This window comes from Urocampus carinirostris, chromosome 5, assembly GCF_059441175.1.
Source record: "Urocampus carinirostris isolate Australia breed hairy pipefish chromosome 5, RoL_Ucar_1.0, whole genome shotgun sequence".
NCBI lineage: Eukaryota > Metazoa > Chordata > Actinopteri > Syngnathiformes > Syngnathidae > Urocampus > Urocampus carinirostris.
The window spans coordinates 18,447,086-18,468,151 of record NC_142353.1 but is presented as its reverse complement, the minus strand read 5'-3'; the positions used below and the strand labels follow the sequence as shown (position 1 = coordinate 18,468,151).

At 39.7% G+C, this 21,066-nt stretch overlaps 1 protein-coding gene across 2 annotated transcripts in view; it reads right to left on the bottom strand.

Moving 5' to 3' along the window:
* Nucleotides 1-21,066, bottom strand: part of frmd3 (FERM domain containing 3) — an 88,634-nt gene that overhangs the window by 29,400 nt on the left and 38,168 nt on the right. Inside the window, exons 6-10 of one of the 2 annotated variants that reach the window (XM_088336069.1) lie at nucleotides 10,957-11,080; nucleotides 8,285-8,372; nucleotides 6,991-7,079; nucleotides 2,868-2,931; nucleotides 2,618-2,653 (exon numbers count right to left, since the gene is read on the bottom strand). In XM_088336069.1, coding sequence (XP_088192195.1) covers nucleotides 2,618-2,653; nucleotides 2,868-2,931; nucleotides 6,991-7,079; nucleotides 8,285-8,372; nucleotides 10,957-11,080 — 401 coding nt within the window. The remainder of the gene's footprint in view (nucleotides 1-2,617; nucleotides 2,654-2,867; nucleotides 2,932-6,990; nucleotides 7,080-8,284; nucleotides 8,373-10,956; nucleotides 11,081-21,066) is intronic. The other variant, XM_088336070.1, reaches the window with a different exon arrangement.

Here is a 21,066-nt window from a genome sequence, read left to right as displayed (position 1 = left end):
CATTTGAACATGAAAACAGATGTTTATCGATTTTGTTGGTATTTATTGGTGGTGCCTTGACAACAAACCTAGCTAAAAACACCACCAGAAGCCTAAAGTACAACTGTTTACATTTTCACAAAAATCCGTTCAGCCATTTGGGAGTCTATAAGCCACATATGAACACACACATGCATGCAAATCAGGATTTAATACATACATTTAATACAAAAATACTATACATTATTTCTCAGTTAAAAGATGCATAACAATGTTAAAATAAATTGAATTAGTTTTTACTACTTATTATTTAGAATTATGTTCCACTGATATTGAAAAAAAAAGATCTGTCATCGACAAATTAGCCTTTTTAAAAGAAAAACAAGAAAACTATTTAAAACAGTATAATGAAAAGGACTTGAATTGCGACAAAATGATTCTATGATATTACTATAAAAAGCATTTCAAGGGACGACGGGTGTTATGTGTATTAATATAGGTTTTTGAAAAATTGGGAAAAATACATGAACTATGATATAGATGTGCATTTTTTTAAATACTCATTGGTAAATACATTTTTTTATTTATTTTACATAACATCAGCTAGAGGAGGGTTGTCAAACACAATTGAGTTGGGGGCTGCTAAAGCTAGAATCTGGGTGAGGTTGGGCCAAATCGGGTTATCCACAAAAACAGCACTGATAAAGAAAATAATTAAAGAGAGTGGTGATAAAAAGGAAAAAAGTGCAATTTCCTATTTCTTTCTTTTACTTTCTATTTATTTATTTATTTATTTTTTTCTGGAGGGACGAAAGCATGACCAACTTAGGTGTCGAGGTGCCTTACTTGTTTGGGTGTTTGGGCATTTGGGTTGGCCATGGTCCAAAAAATGTATATGTGTGGGTTTTTTATTTATTTTTTGCTATTTTTTTCCCCATTTTATTTTCTTTGTCATTGTATGTGTTTGTCTTGCTGTCGGTCAACCCTCTTGAGGGATATGACTAAGGTAGATAGATAGAAACTTTTTATTTTTCTCTTTGTTATCAATTTTATTTTTTTCTTGAGTTTTAATTTTGTTCTTCATCCATCCATTATCTGAACTGCTTATCCTCAGTAGGGTCGCGGGGGTGCGGGAACCCATCCCAGCTATCTTCAGCCAGTCGCAGAGAACAGAGACAACAATTCACTCGCTCATTCACACCTAGGGACAATTTGTAACATTCAATTAACCTGACATGCATGTTTTGGGAATGTGGGAGGAAATTGCAGTACTCAGAGGAAACCCACACAGGCACTGGGAGAACACGCAAACTTTGCACAGGGATACTGTGGTACCTGGAATTAAACCAAGGACCTCTGCGCCCTCAACACCCGGCTGCCGTGCCGCCAACTTTTGTTCTTATTTTGTTTTTCTCTATTTTTGTCCCTTTTTTATTTTTCTCTTTTTTTCATTTTTCTTTTTTCTTGAGTTTGACTTTTTGTCTTATTTCATTTTACTCTTCAATTTTTTCATTTTTTTCCCCTTTTCTTCATAATTTATTTTTTATTTCTCTTCTTTTCAAAAGTAATAAGGTCACTAGTCTCCGTATTTCATCTTCGTCTGTTTTGACGACATCGAGTGGAAAAATAATACACACTGTTCCTTTAACTTTTACATGACCTAGATTTCTCTGTAATGTGTAGTGCAACCAAAAATGAATCCACGGAAGAGTACAAACTATGGAGACTGAAAGTGAGCAAAAAGCATCCTTTTTCTTCCCATTTTTACCCTGCCTTCCTCAAAGAAAATAAAATGCATTTTTATTTTTATAATTCCTCATAATACCAGGGTCACGATTGGCCCCCTGGGCCGCAAATTTGAGGCTCCTGACCTAGAGGTAGCTGACACAATTGCCCGCCATCTTACTGCAAAGGTTCCCCCTAAAAACAAAAAGGGTTGTGATAGGCTGGGCATAAAATGAGTAGAAAAAGTGATGCGTTCTGGTAACTTTGAGTAGTTTGTATTCAGCCTCATGCTTTGTAGCACTCATTTCAGTTGCATTAAACAATACAGCAACATCCAGTGGTCAAATAATAAACATTTTTGCATTGAAACTACAGTAAATTAAAAAAACGGGTGGTTAGCGCACAGCACCACTGAACTGAGGTTCAGGGTTCAAGTCCAGCAACTACAGCTTCACTGAGTGGAGTTTGCATGATCTTCACGTGCCAGTGTTGTTTTTTTCCGGGCACCCAGGTTTTCTCCCACATTCCAAAAACATGTCAGGTTAATTGGTGTGAATGAGCGAGTGAGTTTTCTGTCTCTGTGTGCCCTGCGACTGGCTGGCAACCAGTTCAGGGTGTCCTCTGCCCACTGCCCAATGACAGCTGGGATGGGCTCCAGCACTCCCGCAACCCTACTGAGAATAAGCGGAGCAGATAATGGATGGATGGATACTTTTCCGGTAGAGTATCACTTAGTAGAAAACTAAATTGTGTTATCAGGTTGCATTGGCTTGACCTAAAATGAATCAATATATTTTTTTCAAGTTCTACTGATTTTGCAACAGTTTGTTTCCAAGTTCTCTGGTCCGTAATGCGTCTTGTGTTTGTGTAACATCGGATCACATGACGGGAGTGAGGAGGTTAGCACACCCACCATCCTGTTACAGTGTATACTGCCTGTGAAGGAGATCTGAAACAGTAACACACAAATACATCGTTTGTGTGCGATGATGGGGCGTCGACGTTAAGGTCCTATCGAAGGTTTTTTATGGGGAAAAAGCAGGAAAGAAGAACAGCAAAAAGGCCGCACTATAGAGAGTGACTTCAACGCGAGAGGCGTCAGCATGGAGATCAAGTTTGCAACTCAATCTGGATGCAGGAGAGGACAAGGTTGAGACACTCACCTCTTTTTGAATGCCGATGACGTAAAATGTTTTGCCTTCAAACTTGAGCTTACTGACGTCGGCCCTACAGGACAGACCAGAAGACAGAAGTGAAACCTTCTTGTAATACAACCCATTCATTTATTATAACGATTGCAATCATCAGAGAGGTTGTGGGCACTGTTGGGACCAGTTTTAGGTTACTTATATGAAAAGAATTAGTTACAGTTACTAGTTACTCCATTTGAAAAGTAATATCATTATCCCCCCCCCCACCCCTCAGATTACTGGCACTCAAAAAAAGTTAGTCCGAAAGTAACTATCCCAAGTACAGTGGCTTGCAAAACTATTAGGCCCCCATGAACTTTGTGACCTTTTGTGGGATGTTTATAGCTTTGAAAACTTTTTGTATCCAAATCCAGTTTTAAACTTCTCCACAACAGTATCTCTGACCTGCCTGGTGTGTTCCTCGTTCTTCATGATGCTCTCTATCACAATGCAGGTGCATTTATAGAAAAACTTGATTGCACACAGGTGGATTCCATTTATCATTAGTCATCTAGATAAACATTGAATAATTCAGAGATCCTCACTGAACTTCTGGACAGTTTGCTGATTGATTGATTGATTGATTATTGCTCCAGCGAAGGTCGGGGGGTCCCGTCCCTGTGCGTTGAGCCGACCAGACGAACCAGGTTTTTCCAATGCTGGCGGTCTTGTGCCAGCTGTTCTGCATCCTCTACAGCAACTCCGTGTTGTTGGAGGTCGCCCGCGACGACGTCGAGCCATCGAGTGCGGGGTTTCCCTCATGGTCGTCTCCAGCCTGCGGCGTTTGGGTCAAACTGGAGAATGGCTCGTGTCAGATGGTCTGGTGGTAGACGAAGGACATGGCCAAACCAGCGAGTGCGGCGTTGTGCGACCAAGGAAAATGCTCGGGGCTGGCACGTGCGGGCTCTGAGCTCTTTATTGGAGACTCGCTGAGGCCACCTGATGTTCTCGATAGTTCTGAGAGCCCTGCTATCAAAACCGTCGATTCTTGTGGCCAGGGTGTCGTTCAGGGGCCATGTTTCTGAGCCATAAAGCAGGATAGAGAGTACGGCGAGGTTGTAAATGCGGAGCTTCGTCTTGCGTGCGATGGTCTGGTGCCGCCAGTGTGGTTTCCAGAGAGACTGCAGAGCAGATGCTGCCAGGGCTCTTCTGCGGAGAATCTCTGGTTTTAGGTCCCCATTGTCTGTCACCATGGACAACAGTTTGCTTCACTGAAGGTAAAAGGGCTGAATAATTTTGCACACATATTTTTTTTAGTTTTTTATTTGTTGAAAAGGCTTAAAAATATCCAATAAAGTGTGTTCCACCTCATGATTGAGTCCCACTTAATTTTAATTCTTCTCAAGAAAGTACAGTTTTATATCTTTATGTTTGAAGTCTGAAATGTGGCAAAAGGTCACAAAGTTCAAGGGGGGCAAATAGTTTTGCAAGCCACTGTACATTTTTTGGCTACCCCACCGACCTCTGGTTGTAGCATTTCTGTAGTATTACTGAAGACTGTGTTGGGACTTTACAAAGGGGCATGATCCTGGAACGCAATCATTTTTCTTGGTAACGAGGACTTCAAACCATATTTTAAAAAATTCTGTAACTCTACAGGGAGTGCAGAATTATTAGGCAAGTTGTATTTTTGAGGATTAATTTTATTATTGAACAACAACCATGTTCTTAATGAACCCAAAAGTCTCATTAATATCAAAGCTGAATATTTTGGAAGTTGGAGTGGGGCTTTTTTAGTTTTAGCTATTTTAGGAGGATATCTGTGTGTGCAGGTGACTATTACTGTGCATAATTATTAGGCAACTTAACAAAAAACAAATGTATACCCATTTCAATGATTTATTTTCATCAGGGAAACCAATATAACAGCTCAACATTCACAAATATACATTTCTGACATTCAAAAACAAAACAAAAACAAATCAGTGACCAATATAGCCACCTTTCTTTGCAAGGACACTCAAAAGCCTGCCATCCATGGATTCTGTCAGTGCTTTGATCTGTTCACGATCAACATTGCGTGCAGCAGCAACCACAGCCTCCCGGACACTGTTCAGAGAGGTGTACTGTTTTCCCTCCTTGTAAATCTCACATTTGATGAGGGACCACAGGTTCTCTATGGGGTTCAGATCAGGTGAACAAGGAGGCCATGTCATTAGTTTTTCTTCTTTTAGACCCTTTCTTGCCAGCCACGCTGTGGAGTACTTGGATGCGTGTGATGGAGCGTTGTCCTGCATGAAAATCATGTTTTTCTTGAAGGATGCGGACTTCTTCCTGTACCACTGCTTGAAGAAGGTGTCTTCCAGAAACTGGCAGTAGGACTGGGAGTTGAGCTTGAGTCCATCCTCAACCCGAAAAGGCCCCACAAGCTCATCTTTGATGATACCAGCCCATACCAGTACCCCACCTCCACCTTGCTGGCGTCTGAGGCGGACTGGAGCTCTCTGCCCTTTACCGATCCAGCCACGGGCCCATCCATCTGGCCCATCAAGACTCACTCTCATTTCATCAGTCCATAAAACCTTAGAAAAATCCGTCTTGAGATTTTTCTTGGCCCAGTCTTGACGTTTCAGCTTGTGTGTCTTCTTCAGTGGTGGTCGTTTTTCAGCCTTTCTTACCTTGGCCATGTCTCTGAGTATTGCACACCTTGTGCTTTTGGGCACTCCAGTGATGTTGCAGCTCTGAAATTTGGCAAAACTGGTGGCAAGTGGCATCTTGGCAGTTGTACGCTTGACTTTTCTCAGTTCACGGGCAGTTATTTTGCGCCTTGGTTTTTCTACACGCTTCTTGCGACCCTGTTGACTATTTTGAATGTAACGCTTGATTGTTCGATGATCACGCTTCAGAAGCTTGGCAATTTTAAGAGTGCTGCATCCCTCTGCATGATATCTCCCTATTTTTGACTTTTCAGAGCCTGTCAAGTCCCTCTTCTGACCCATTTTGCCAAAGGAAAGGAAGTTGCCTAATAATTATGCACACCTGATATAAGGTGTTGATGTCATTAGACCACACCCCTTCTCATTACAGAGATGCACATCACCTGATATGCTTAATTGCTAGTAGGCTTTCGAGCCTATACAGCTTGGAGTAAGACAACATGCATAAAGAGGATGATGTGGTCAAAATACTCATTTGCCTAATAATTCTGCACTCCCTGTACTGTCGTTACAACATGTTGTGTTTCTGTGTTATTCCGCTTCTTATTAATTGCAGCTCGCGAATTACAGTGTCATCTGATTGCTAAATACTCTATGGATCATTCAAGGGGTATGCATGTTTACCTACAAAGTACACCAGAATAAAATAATGGTGACGCTGTCTCAAGCACTATGAGGATGCAGAATTAGTCTCAGAGGTCTGTTTAAAGCGCCGAGAGCATCATGAAGAACAAGGAACACACCCGGCAGGTCAAAGATACTGTTGTGGAGAAGTTTAAAGCTGGATTTGAATACGAAAATATTTCCCAAGCTTTAAACATCCCAAGGAGCACTGTGCAAGCAATAATATTGAAATGCAAGTATCAGACCACTGCAAATCTACCAAGATCGGGCCGTCCTCCTAAACTTTCAGCTCATACAAGGAGAACACTGATCAGAGATCCAGCCAAGAGGCTCATGATCACTCCGGATGAACTGCAGAGGTCTACAGCTGAGGTGGGAGAATCTGTCCATAGGACAACAATCTGTCGTATACTGCACAAATCTGGCAAGAAAGAAGGTATTTCTTGAAGATATCCATATAAGTGTCGTTTAAAGATTGCCATAAGCCACCTTGGGGACACACCAAACATGTGGAAGAAGGTGCTCTGGTCAGATGAGACCAAAATCGAACTTTTTGACAACAACGCAAGATGTTATGTTTGGCGTAAAAGCAGCACAGCTCATCACCCTCAACACACCATCCCCACAGTCAAACATGGTGGTGGCAGCATCATGGTTTGGCCCTGCTTTTCTTCAGCAGGGACAAGGAAGATGGTTAAAATTGATAATTTCGCAAGCCGCTGTAAATCAAGTAACAAAAAAAAAAAATTACTGTTTATCAGTGACGCTTCCAACACTGGTCTTGAGATATTTTGCAAGGGACACCTTTTTGTTACCATTTGAGAAGATGAATCCTCTTGTTTCCTTGGAAAACCACAAAACCCGTCGCTGTGAACCCAAGGAATGCTGTAGAACCTGTGAAGTCCTACACAAACACACATCACATGCACTTACAGTATGCAAGCACAACTATGAAAATATAATTATCATAATCAACCTGGAGAAAAATTGGCAGATCATTTTTCTAATTTTTAAAATTATTCTACAATAGAATTTTTCAGACAAATGGATGACACAAATGGATTCCCTCTCAATTTAAAGATTGTTTCCCTGATTTTTTTGTGTATTTTAAATGTACATAGTGGAATATTTGCCCACTAGATGGCACTGTATTGACGAATGCGAACAAAAACCCGTGCCAAATGAGAGCAAGATGCCAGACAAGCATGGTGGCGACTACTAGGTATGGATTTTCTATGTGAAAGAAATACACATTTCATGACCTATGAATAATTATAAAAATTAATAGTTAATGTATATTTGCCTTTTAATGAAATCAGTTTTTATTAACCGAATGAAGGTTTTTGTACCACTAGGAGGTACTAAATATTACACACTGTCCAAGAGGGAAAATGATCATTGAAATAAAAAATTAGCCTTTTTTCAATCAAGACGGGATGAGAACATATGAAATATCTTTAAAAGATATCTAAAATAAAGGTATTAAATAACCAAAATTGTGAAGGCATTGGCTGTGAAGGTAAAGCACTCATCTTGGGATCAAGAGGTCCCAGGTTCGACTCCCGGTTCCTCTGTGTTATATGTCAGAGTGTCCTTGGGCAAGACACTAAATCCCTAATGCCCTCAATAGCCTTGCATGGTTGACGCCACTATCAATTAGTTAGTGTGTAAAAGGGAAGAGTGTGAAGCAGATTGTAAAGTGCTTTGGGAGGTCTTCATTGATTTGAAAAGCACTATATAATTGCAGACCATCAACAACACTAAAAAAGTACATTTCCTCAAAATAGGCAAAACAATATACCATGCGCGAGGCTGCATCGTTCGGCTTATATCAAGGTTGTTTTTCTTATGCTACTTGAAAAATGTGTTGAAATAACTACATTTATTACACTTAAATTTAGCATTATTTCTGCCAATGGGATAAAATTTCATATTTTGCAGTGTAGAGACTACATTGCAAAAACTGAAGTCAACTCTGAAAACATTTTTTTTAAATCAAGAAAAAAGTATTACTTTTTCAATGTGTTAATCATCATTTTGCTCATTTTCTTTATAACACAAAAACAACAACAACAAAAACGAAATCAAATAAGAAAAATGCAAGTGTACCTTGCATGGGTGAGGGTCAACTCCATATGTTTCAAGGTTGTGAGCCCTTTGGAGCATGTTCAGTTCCGCTAATGCAGCACACTGCCCCCTGGGGGACAACACAAACAAGATATTTTCGAGTTAAATCAGAAGAAAAACGACATCTTTAAAATGAGGATGACCTGAAAAGGTTGATGGCAAAAACTTTCCAGACATAAATAATAAATCAACGGTGACTGAAAATCATAGTTGACCGCGAAATATTCTGATATTCGTCACTTGCACCAAAAGGGGCGGCATGAATATGTGCCCCCACTCTGTTTACAAAAAAGGGATTTGTCTTTGACTTTTTAGAGCTACAAATGAGAAACACCGCGCAGGAGATATCCATCCATCCATTATCTGCACCGCTTATTCTCAGCAGGGGGTGCTGGAGCCTATCTTAGCCATTTTTTGCGCAGTGGGCAGGGGACACCCTCAACTGGTTGCCAGCCAGTCGCAGGGCACATAGGGACAGACAACTCACTTGCTCATTCACACCTAGGGACAATTTGGATTAGCTGGACATGCATGTTTTTGGAATGTGGGAGGAAACCGGTGTGCCCGAAAGAAACCTACACAAGCATGGGGAGAAGATGCGAACTCCACACGGGGAGGCTGTGGTAGCTGGACTTGAACCCTGAACCTCCGCAACCCAGCCGTCCATCGCAAGAGATAGCTCAGCTTTAAACAAATGCACGAATGCATCCTGCTGGAGCAGGATAAGAGCATCTCGTGAATTTACCGTGTCAAGACAAGAAAGGTCAAGCATGACGTCGGACCTCAATGTCACAAGCCAAAAATGCGGTCAATCCCTAAAACCTCTATACTCAAATGATGAAATGTTTACCAGAAATCCAAAATAGGGTCAAAGCAGATTCCTCATTCAAAATCCATCATTTTTGGAAGTTCAATAAGCTGTATGTGTCAAGAAACGGACCGGGAAGCAGGAAGTCGGAACTCATATGCGTAGACGATCTGTCACTTTAATTAGGAAAATAAGTTGTCCAACACACAAACGGACCAAATACAAAACAAAACGGGTTTAAAGGCAATCAAAATTACAAACTAGGTATTGCTCATATCAAACAGGCATGAACAGGTCTTCAACAAGGTAAAGCAATGGTCTGGCAACGGGCAGTCCCAAAAGGAGCGTTTAAGTACTCCACAAGCAATCAATTCAATGCGTCTCAGCCGGTGTCAAGGGGCGGGGCCAGCTGGGTGCCATGACAACCGTGCAGGACATGACAGTATGGAATTTGAAGCTTATTAATTCGTTTTTAACTTTTTTAAAACGGTCGCCACCTTTGGCTAGTGTCTTCATTGCAGCTTCTGCAAAGCATGTTCATAATGCACATGCAATTTTGTGCATGTTGATGGACGTGGGGCCTTGGAAAGGGATGCGACAGCACAGAAATGACACCTTGCGAGTTATTCTTATCATAATAAATGTAACCGGGTGACTGGATAGCACAACCAGACTTACATCTGGTAAATTAGTGAAGACGTACAAAAAATAAGAATGCCCGTGTAACTGCAGTGCTAGGATATGTGTTTTTTGAGGTTGTGCTTACGGCGATTAACTATCTGGGGTAAATGTATTATTTTTACTCTAAATCACTGCTGTCAAACATGCGGCCCGCAGAAAGGATCAGGTCCACCAAGGGTTTTTAATCGGGGCCGCGAGACAAAGCTGAGCGAAGCAAAGAAAAACAAAAAAACTAAAAAAAAACTAGCTGCAGTTTTGAATGCGTCCGCTTAATGTCACCAAAGCAAGGTGCCACTCACAAAGCAACTAGAGCTGTATTTCTTATCTCTCCTTTCTATCTTTCTCTTTCCTTTTTTTCTCTCTTTCTGGTGTATTCTCTCTCTTTTTTTCACTCTCTCTGTCATTATCACTCTCTCTATTTCTCACTCTTTATTTCTATCCCTCTCTTTCTATCATACTCTTTTTTTCTCTTTCTTTCTCAACCTCTCTCTGTCACTCTCTTCTTTTCTATTTCACTTTCGCTCTTTCTTTTTTCTCACTTTCACTTTTCTCTTTCTCACTCTTATCTCCTTCTTTCTTTCTCACGCTCATTCTTTTTCTCTTTCTCCTTTTGTCTTTCTCTTTTTCTATTCTCTTATTCTTTCTCTCTTTATCTCTCTTTCTCACTTTCCTTATCTCTTTGTCCCTTTCTCTCTTTCTGTTTTTTTGTCTTTTTCTGTCTTTTTTCTATCTCTCTCCTTTTTCTCCCTTTTTCTATTGTGATATCCCTCTATTGCGTTCTTTTTTCCCCTCTTTTCTTCCTTTGCTCTCTGTATCTGTCTCTTTCTCTTGCTCTGTCTCCTTTGTTCTCCCTTTTTCTTTCTTTGTCTCTCTTCTCTCTCTTTCTTTCTCTCTTTCTTTAAATCTACCAGTCCGGCCCCAGAGATGTTTTTCTAGCATGTGCCCCCCTGCTTAAATGAGTTGACACCCCTTCTCTTAATGATTGTTTTTTTCCCCCTACTGTTTCCACAATCACCTGATCGCAGCAAACAAACTGCTAAACCGTGCACAACTGTTAATGTTACCTATATAGCTAACTGCTTGGTATGGTACTTTTTCAAGTGTTTGTTTTTTTTGCAGCGATTAAGAAACACAAACAGTGATATAATCTAGTTCATTTTCCCACCTGAGCTCAGTCTTGTGTATGTCCATGATTTTCCTCTCCATTTTTAGGGACTGTTTGGGAAACAGCCTGAATTCTCGGATGTAGTCTGACGGATGCTCCTCTGGGTCGTGGTCGCCAAGCTCAGCTGAAAGGAAGAACGGTTGCAGTATATGAGCAGCAATGCTAAGCACAGGGGCCAAAAATGCACTTTTACGCGCCCCGAGAAAGCTGGACTTATTTTCCCAGTGATTTATTTTTGAAAACTAAAATTGAGCAATGAAATGTTGCAACCAACAATTAAGATAGCCTTGAATTTAATTGTTTAATCTCTTCATTGTTATATAATTTTAATCCATGTATTTTAAAATGGAACATTATTTAAAATAAAGTCAAAAACTAATACTGTTTGTGACAACGGAACCTACGACTTACTTATAAGTTTAAAGTTTAGGAGAGGCTCAAAATAGGGAGAGAAGACATCAATGACTTTTGAACATGCTAGGAGAATAGAAGAGGACTGTACCAAACCATCAGATAAGAAATTCAAACCTGTTCTAAATAGTTCTCAACTGGGTCTTTTATTTTTATTAAATCACCTAGATCACAAAAGCAGGTTCTTCCAAAGAACCAAAACACGATTGGCCGATAGTGACTATGATGTAAAGAGTTCATACTGCTCAAAAAAATGAACAACTTAATAGAATTTAAGTCAAAATAACAAACTGGAATCCGATGCAATCTCCTTATGTGTATCAATATTAAAACCAGAATAAACTTACCACTTAAAAAAAAAAGTTACTTTTCAAGTAAGACTGTTTTGAAACATGTTCCGATTTATATCAATAATAATAATAATAATAATAATAATTATTGTTATTATTATTATTATTAAAAAAATATGAATAATAAGAGGAATAACACTAACATGAATGGTCTTGATAATGATGAAAATAATAATAAAAGTAATAATAGAGTAAGAATAAGAATAAGAGTAAGAGTAAGAGTAAGAGTAAGAGTAAGAGTAAGAGTAAGAGTAAGAGTAAGAATAATAATAATAATAGGATTAGGAGCAAGAACAAGAGCAAGAGTAAGAGTAACATGAATGGTTTGAACAATATAAAATTTTAAATTTTCTAAATCAAAAAAAACAATTGGTGTCAGATGAGGTTTCATTCAAACCTCAGAAAAATGCTTCATTGTATTGAAAATCAGCAAATACTCACTGTTTGGAAGCTACAATGCTGAGGATAATTTATAACCCAAAAGGTATCCAAATGATGAACATTACAGTTGATTAACGGTTGATCACTTAATTAGTTGTAAGTTGTACATCTAATATAAAGCACAACCAAATACATATAGGCGATACTATTGATTTTTTTTTCAACAGGAATTAAACGAAACTTTCTATGTCATAACCAAAGTGTATTATGTTCATGCTTCCCCGCCACATTCTCTTCATTATTGTGTTTAGCGAATATGAATTGAGCAGTAAAACTGACCTACTTTAGTTACTACTTTTAGGTCGTGTATTTTTCTACTTTTTGTCAACTGAATATGACATCAAAGTTATCTTAGCCCCAGATAAGGACCGTTTTAAGAAAACAGAACCGCCTTTAGTCGTTACTTGAACCGTGGAGAATTTGGCTGTCAGCGAGTGGAAAAATGGAAAACATTTTTCACAGAATGTTTTTGTGGTGAAAAAAAATACAATTAGGATGAAAATAAAAAATAAAACAGGTTGTGAGGGTTTGCCAGAAAGATGGCTGCCAATCATGTCAACCCCTTTGGGTGAGGAACATCTTATGTGAGATTAATGCAAACTACGAAGTATTCAAAACAAGGCATGTTTACATGATAGTTCATATATTTTTGCTTGTCATTCAATATAGAATAGAATTTACTTTTATTGTCATTCTTTGTAACCATGCACACAGAACGAAATATTGATACACCTGACCCGTCCAGTTAAACTGTAGCGTGCCGATGCAGCCGCAGCCAAACGGGGCGCCGCCATTTTAGACCCAATTGTTGTGTTGGGAGTCATTAGGTGACCAAACCCCCCAATTCCAACCCTTAATGCCGAGCGCCAAGCAGGGAGGCAATGAGTACCAATGTTGTAAGTCTTAGGTATGACTCGGCCGAGGCTTGAACCAGCGACCTCCCAGGCTCGGAGCGGGCGCCCTACCATCTAGGCTACTGAGCTGGTATTGTTTTTGTTTCTTCAAATGAATTTTTTTTTTTTACCACCAAGAGGCGTAAAAAAATATTCACACTGCCCCTTTAATATAGTAATAAAGTTAAACTCAAGGCGGTATCCTACAACGGAGTAGTCACGTCATTATCCACATGATGTGCATCCAACTTACTCATTTTAAATAAGGCTAATATAGATACATACTGCATGTGTTGTGACCATTATAAGGCTTATATAAGGCTTTTAATTTTGGGGGGCTCCTGACAAATTTGTTTCTTGTTTTTTTTTTGGCTCTTTCAAAGTTTTTGGTTGTCAACCCCTGGTTTAAGTACAAGCTCCACTAATATTTTGGGTATTTTGCAATGCGTAGGAACATAAATGCATAAATACAATTCCTTCGTATAGGAAATAAGAAAAGTTTCGGTACCTGAACAATTGGGAGTTCAACACCGATCCTGAACAGATTATGGTTGAGTATCGAGGTAGCACTGTGCATAGATTCTTAAAGTATATCTAACCCCTAACAGTTAGATCAATACAAATGAGCCCTCTTACTGAGTTTAAAGAGCCTCTAAAGCAAATTTACTAGATCCAAATCAATACCAAAGGCCATTATTGGAGGTTTATAGCACAATAATTCGAAATGTTGTAACTCCTGTGTTGCTAGTTTCTGTTGGTGTTTTATTTTCTGCTTTGCTGTCTCTATGGTGATAGACAGAGGGTGTGTCAATCATGGGCAGTAGTTTAATATTTTTTCAATATTTTTCTACTTTATTTTCCTGCACTACTGTGACTATGAACTGGATTTAATACACAAGCAATATGGTTTGTTATTTTTACTGCATCCTTGCTAGACATGAGTATAATCTGCTTTTACTTATAAAAACCTTCATAGTATTTGCTGTATCTGTCTTCAATTGATTAGATAGTGATAATAATATTGTAAATTTATTATGCATTTGCTATAAATATTAAACTTCACTGGGGCCTTCGGTTGAGTACTTTTTTCCTTGCTTTAGAGAGTCTTATCATCTTGGGGGAAGTGAACTGCCCAAGCTCACCAAACCCTTGGCCTGAGGAAATGATATGTTTATTCTGTTTCGACTATTAAACACCTGCAATGGAGATTGCATAAGATGCTAGTTTTGTTAATTTGACTATTATTGTTTACTGTTGTTTGTTGTTTTGACTAATATGAACTGTTTATATTATTGTCACTTTCAGCTTTGTTGCTGTTCTTTGAATTCCTCAGCCTTTAGCAAGGGATTTTGGAACAGGTAGGAATTTTGTATCTAAAGGTTTGCTCCTTTGGAGTGCTTGAAAGTTTCCTTATTTTGAGTGTCTACAAAACTTTAAACTAAACAGGAGACAAGCAACATTGTCCTATAGATTTGATGCTTGGATCTGTTTGTAGTTGCCCCCTTATTACAATTGCAACCCCTTGAAGTGTTATTATTCCTTCCCTAATTCTGTGACTGAACTGTTTATAATAAATAAGGGGAGCTGTTGAAAAACTGGTCAGATGAGATTCAGAATTTATTATGATCGCATCTCCTCATGAGCTGAAATTGATATCTCTTGTCTCTCATTGTTTTATATTCAAAGCATAAAGGTGATAGACCTAACAGATAGGATATAAAATAAGCTTTAAAACTATTGTTTACTATGTATGTCGATAATTGGATTTGCCTAAGTGAACCAGAGTCATCTTCAAAAACAAACATATGCCCTGAACCTTGAATGGCACAGACTGATTTATTTAAGTCTTTAATTCTCTATGCACTCTTGACAAACGTTTTGCTTCAAACTTTTTGCAAACAGTTCCTATGCCCCAGTGCACAAAACAAGGCCCATAAGGGCATGCGTAATGTTTTAGGTGTGTAACAAGCACATCAGAACGAATATGATTTTTCTGGCTGGACGGACAAAAATCTCCCAAGGAGACATTTGGATATTTTGCTGGAGGAGTGGAAGTTTTTTGTTCTACTTTCCTTTCCTGTCACGCTGACTGAGACTGAGTCATGAAATAAATCAATCCTATGCAGAGCCTCGGTTAATTAATTTGTATTAGTTTATATTTTCAATTCAATCTTAATGATTGTTTTGTTTGGGGGAAGAGCAGCGTTTTTATGTTTTTGAATATTGTTTTGTTCTTAAATATTGTTTTTTTTTTCAATTATACAATGTGGTCAGGGGTGCTGGAGCCCATTCCAGCAGACTTTGGGCAGTGGGAATTCTGGACACTGTTGACCGGTTGCCAGCCAATCACAGACCATACAGAGACAGACAACCAATCACTCACAAACTCATTCCTCGCGACAATTTTTACTTGCCACTTGACCTCCAGTACCTTTAAAGTTTTTTTAATTCTTTTATTTCGAGCAGAATTAAACTATAACTTCGTTTCAAAAATAAAGGTTGTATGTTCATGCTTCCCCACTTCATTATTGTGTCTAATATAAATTAAGCAGTGGAATTGACCTGCTTCATTTATATCAGGGGCTGATTATTTTCCTCTTGCCCTCAACTGAAAACAACAATAATAGCCCTAGATAGGAACATCACAGATCTTTTTCAGAAAACAAGACCTTGATTGGTTGTTAACTTGAACCCTGGACGATGTGGATGTGAGTAGGTTGCCAAAAAAGGAGAGCAAAAAATGCATTGTTCATACCAGTAGCTTCCCCAAATGACCTAATAGTGTAAGGGTCTAAGTCTGACTTCATCCTTAAAAGTGAATATTTTGACTTCCTGTAACGGGTACTCACCATAACCTTGTGAAAGTTTGGGCAACAAAACAAAAACGAAAAAGTGGTTCCTTTGAACCTCCCTAGTTTGTATTCTTCCTTGTGGTTTGTAGCCTTTACTTTCAGTTTTGCACTATGCAATACAAAAACTATCAGTGGTCAAATATCACACAATGTCCCTTTATTTATTGAATTTGTATTTTCATATTCGGTTTTGTTTTCAATTTTAGGTAGGTATTAAATGTTTGCATTTTTGATCATGCTTGGTTACACCCACATGTATAATCCTCCAAATGTGGCCGAACAAAATGATGAAAATGACCTCACATTTTTGCACAAAATACAACCCCTAGCAAAATGTATGGAATCGCCATTCTTGAGCAAGCCCTCACTCACACATTTTATTTGGTAGAAAAACTCAGATCACAAACATGAAACAATCGTAAGGTCATTCCAAAGTTTGACATATTGGGATTCAGAAACACTGAAAGAAATTAAGAAAAACGGTGTGACGGTCAGTAAATGATAATTTTATGGATCAAGTGCAGGGAAATAAATGTGGAATCACTCCATTCTGAGGAGAAAAATATGGAATCAGTGTATTTTGAGTAGAAAATACGAAAACACCCGGTCAATTTCCTTTCCTTAGTTGGGAACCTGGCCTACGTTAGTAAGCAGTTAAAAACAGTGCGGTTATCACACCTTGGAGGACTCCTGGACCAAGTGGATTGGCAAGAATCATGGTTCCAACAAGGAAAATGTCTCTTGAGACCAAAGACAGGATCGTCAAACGTCTTGAAGAAGGTAACTCTACTCATATGGTTCCCAAAGCTTTGGGCTGTTCACAATCAGCTGTATCAAAGATTTGGACCAAGTACAAACAGCATGGAGAGGTTGTTGAAGTCAGGGTACTAGAAGACCACAGGTGTCAAACAGGCGGCCCACGGGCCAGATCAGGCCCGCTAAGGGATTTAATCCGGCCCGCGAGAAAACACTCAGAGAAGGGCAAAAGAAAAACAAACTGCAGGTTGAAATATGTAAACTGGAGGTTGCCAAAGCCAGGTGCCTCTCACAAAGACACTGTACTTGTATTTATTTCTCTCTCTCTCTTCCACCCCTTTTCTCCCACTCGGTCTCTGTCTCTTTCACTCTCTGTGTCTCTTTTTCTCTTCCTTTGCTGCTCTTTGTGTCTTTCTCTCTGTGTCTTTTAACCTCTTTTGCTCTAACTTTTTTGCTAAAACCTTTTTTTGTTTTCTCTTTCTCTCTTCATACCCTTCGCGCTTTCTTTTCTCTTTTCTCTCCTTCTGTCTATTTCTCTTTTGGATTTCTTTTCCCCCTCTCTCACAACTTTTTATCTTTTGTTTCTCACACTCTCTCCCTCTCTCTCTTTTTCTTTCTTTGTCCCGCCCTCTCTCCTTTTCCCTCCCTCTTTCTATTATTTCTTTATCTCTCTTTTTCTTTCTCTTTAGTCTACTAGTCCGGCCCCCGACAGAATGTTTGTTCTATCGTGTGGCCCCCGAGTTAAAATGAGTTTGACACCCCTGTAGTAGACCAAGGAAGACAAGTAAGGGCCAAGACAAACAACTTGAAAACAGAAAATGCACAAGGCCAAAAAAAGGAAATGGGAAGAAGTTCGAATCAATGTATGTGACAGAACTGTGCAAAATCACCTAAAGGAAATGATTTTTTATAGGGGACAGCTGAAAGGAAACAACCGTTGACACTTAAACTCAAAAGAACAAGACTGCAATGGGTTAAGGAGAGGCAATCATGGACTGTGGATGACCAGATAAAGGTTATCTTCAGTGATGACCCATGAATCTGCATTGGACAAGGTGATGATGCTGTAACTTTTGTTTGGTGCCATTCCAGTGAGATTTACAAAGAGGACTGCTCCAGCATGCAAAGATGATCTGGCAACTGCAATCAAAGAGAGTTGGCACCAGATTGACAAAGAATACTGTTTGTCACTCATCAAGTCCATGCCTCAGAGAATGCAAGTTGTCATAAAAGCCAAAGGCAACTAAATACTAGTGACATATTTTCATTGTTATTCTTCCATATTTTCCATTTTCCATATGTTTTCCCTCAGAATAGAGTGATTCCGTAATTTTGACCCCGGGCTTGTTGTCTTATTGTCCCGGCACATCAAAAACTCCCTGCCACTCACACTGGACCCCCACCAGTTTGCCTACAGGGCAAACCGCTCCACTGACGACGCCATAAACACAGCACTTCACACCGTGCTGAAACACCTGGATCACCGGGGGAGCTACATCAGAATGCTCTTCCTGGACTTCAGCTCAGCCTTCAACACCATTATCCCGGAGATCCTGGTGGAGAAACTTGCACACCTAGGACTCTCTCCCTCCATCTGCCACTGGATAATGGACTTCCTCTCCAACCGCCCACAGTCGGTGAAACTCGGTACCCACGTCTCTCCCACCCTAACACTGAACACTGGCTCCCCCCAAGGTTGTGCACTGAGCCCCCTGCTTTTCACCCTCTACAGCTCCGACTGCTCACCGACCCACCCCACAAACACTATCATTAAGTTCGCTGACGATACCACCTTGATCGGCCTCATCTCTGAAGGGGACGAGGCGGCATACAGGGATGAGGCTGAGTCACTTTCAACGTGGTGTTCGGAAAACCACCTCATATTGAACACCACAAAAACAAAAGAACTGATTCTGGATTTCAGAAGGAATGGCAGGAATCCAGCACCACTCATCATAAAAGGAGACTGTGTAGAGAGAGTCCACTCGTTCAAATTCCTGGGCGTGCACATCTCCGACGACCTCTCCTGGTCTGCAAACACCAGAGCGGTGGTAGGGAAGGCCCAGCAGCGACTGCACTTCCTGAGATTGCTCAGGAAAAATAACCTAAAACAGCAGCTGCAGGTGTCCTTCTACAAAGCCACAGTGGAGAGCATCCTAACATACTGCATCACGGTGTGGTATGCTGGGTGCACAGCAGCAGACAGGAAAAAGCTCCAGAGGATCATCAAAACAGCCCAGAGAATCGTCGGCTGCTCTCTGCCCAGTCTGGAGGACATTGCCTGCTCTCGCTACCTCAGCAGAGCAGAAAACATCATCAAGGACTTTTCTCACCCCGGCCACCATCTCTTCGACCTGCTGCCTTCCGGCAAGCGCTACAGGTCACACAAAGCAAAAACGAACAGACTCAGAGACAGTTTCTTCCCCACAGCCATTACCACCCTAAACAGACACCGCACAAAAAACTGAAAACTGTTGCAAAAAAACTACCTCACACGTATGTAAAATGGTACTCACGTACATGCTGTCTGCACTATGTTTGTTCACTGCTCAAACAGACACCGCACAAAAAAAAAAAAACTTAAAACTCGTGCCAACACTACCTCATACGAATATAATGTTACTCATGTCTTGTTCTTGCACATGTCGACTGCACTACGTTTAATTCTCAAATTGCACAATGTCTGACCATTTCCTGTTTCTGCACTATGATGCCTATGTTTGCACCAATGCATATGCTGACTATTTTTGCACTATGATGACTTTGCACCAAATGCAATATTGCACAACCGTTACGATACCAACGTTATCACGACAACCCTGTATGTAACATCCCACATGCCGACATTTCTTGTGTAAATACCATGTAAATTATAACTATAGCCTTATCCCCCTTGTCTTATAACATTATCTTCTCTGTTCCTTATCTTCTTGCTCATACCTCACTATGAATGTGTAAAACTGGAGTGTCATGCCCAATTTCGTTGTCACAATATGTTAGCCCATTTGTAACAATGACAATAAAGGTATATTCTATTCTATTCTATTCTATAAAGTAGCATTTACCCACGTCCACAACATTTTTTATTCATTTCTTTTAGTGTTTCTGAATGCTAATCGGTTACACTTTTGAAAATCTTTTTTATTTTTTTCATGCTTTTGATCTGAGTTTGTTCCACAGAATAAAAGGTCAGAGTGAGTACTTGTCCAAGACTGATGATTTCATACTTTTTGTTTAGGGTTGTACATTTGACTCGATTTTAAAAATGTTCCAAAGGTGCCACTAAATGGGAATCCTCAGAACTGTGCCACTTGGAACTTTATATGAGAAATCCATCCTGCTCCATAATGCCACATTTTACATTGATTTGCGAACAGTACAGTTAATATTGATTGTTTTTCTGAGTGCAATTAGTCCCAGAGTTATCAAGCCTTGACTTCGTGAAGTGAACCATAAATACGCATGGATTACCGTCCAACTTCCAATCTGTAAACACATGAAATGTCCCAAGCGCCTATGCAATCCAGCATTAATTACAAATCAGTGTAATGATGAAATCAAAGCCTGGCCTAATTAAAACTAATCCGCGGCTCTGAAGTGGTCACCCTGAAGGGGCTTGTCCTCATTACATTGTGACAGTTGGGAATGAGAGGAAGCTGTAGCAGCTTCTGTGCTTTGACACGAGCCAATTGCAGCTCACCCGGTCAGATGTGTTCACTTCTAACACAACGAATCTCGATAATCCCACTTCTAATCTGCACACAAGTTTCTGTCTGGCGTGTATTTGTGCTTAAATGTTTCTTTGCGGCGGGGGTTCAGAGGGGAAGCTTTCTGTATCCGATGCTTGCATTGTGTCCTGTCAGTTAAAAGAATAATTGCGTATGATTTAAAAATAAAGGACTGTTATGAATAGCAAACACTTTTTACGGACAAAGGAGAAGCACCCTCAACAAGAGCCACTAAGAGAAGTTGAGAAACAAAGATGACGAATTAGCTGTAACTTACTTTTTTATTGACTAGCAATGCAGTCAGTAATTGTGTAAAATTACAGTGTTATAATAGCATACAGTGTGAGCTTTGGTATACCCCAATCTGAGGGGCCCTTTCTCTTTACTTTTTGCTGTTCCCTGATTTATTCAGAAAGATGTAGGGCAAGGGTTTCCCTAAGAACACCTGGGTAGCCCAGGTTCTGAAAATAGTGATGGTTTTTGTGATTTTCTAGTAAATTTGATTTCTAACTGACATGATGTTTTAGCGGTTGATTAAGCTTCTAATAATTACAACCTGGTAACAACATAGTAACATGATGTGTCTTTTTTAGAAATGTAGATGAAAATGAATTACCCCTATGTAACCAATAGTTGCTCTCATCTTCAATCATGTTGGTGACCTGACGTAGGGTATTTA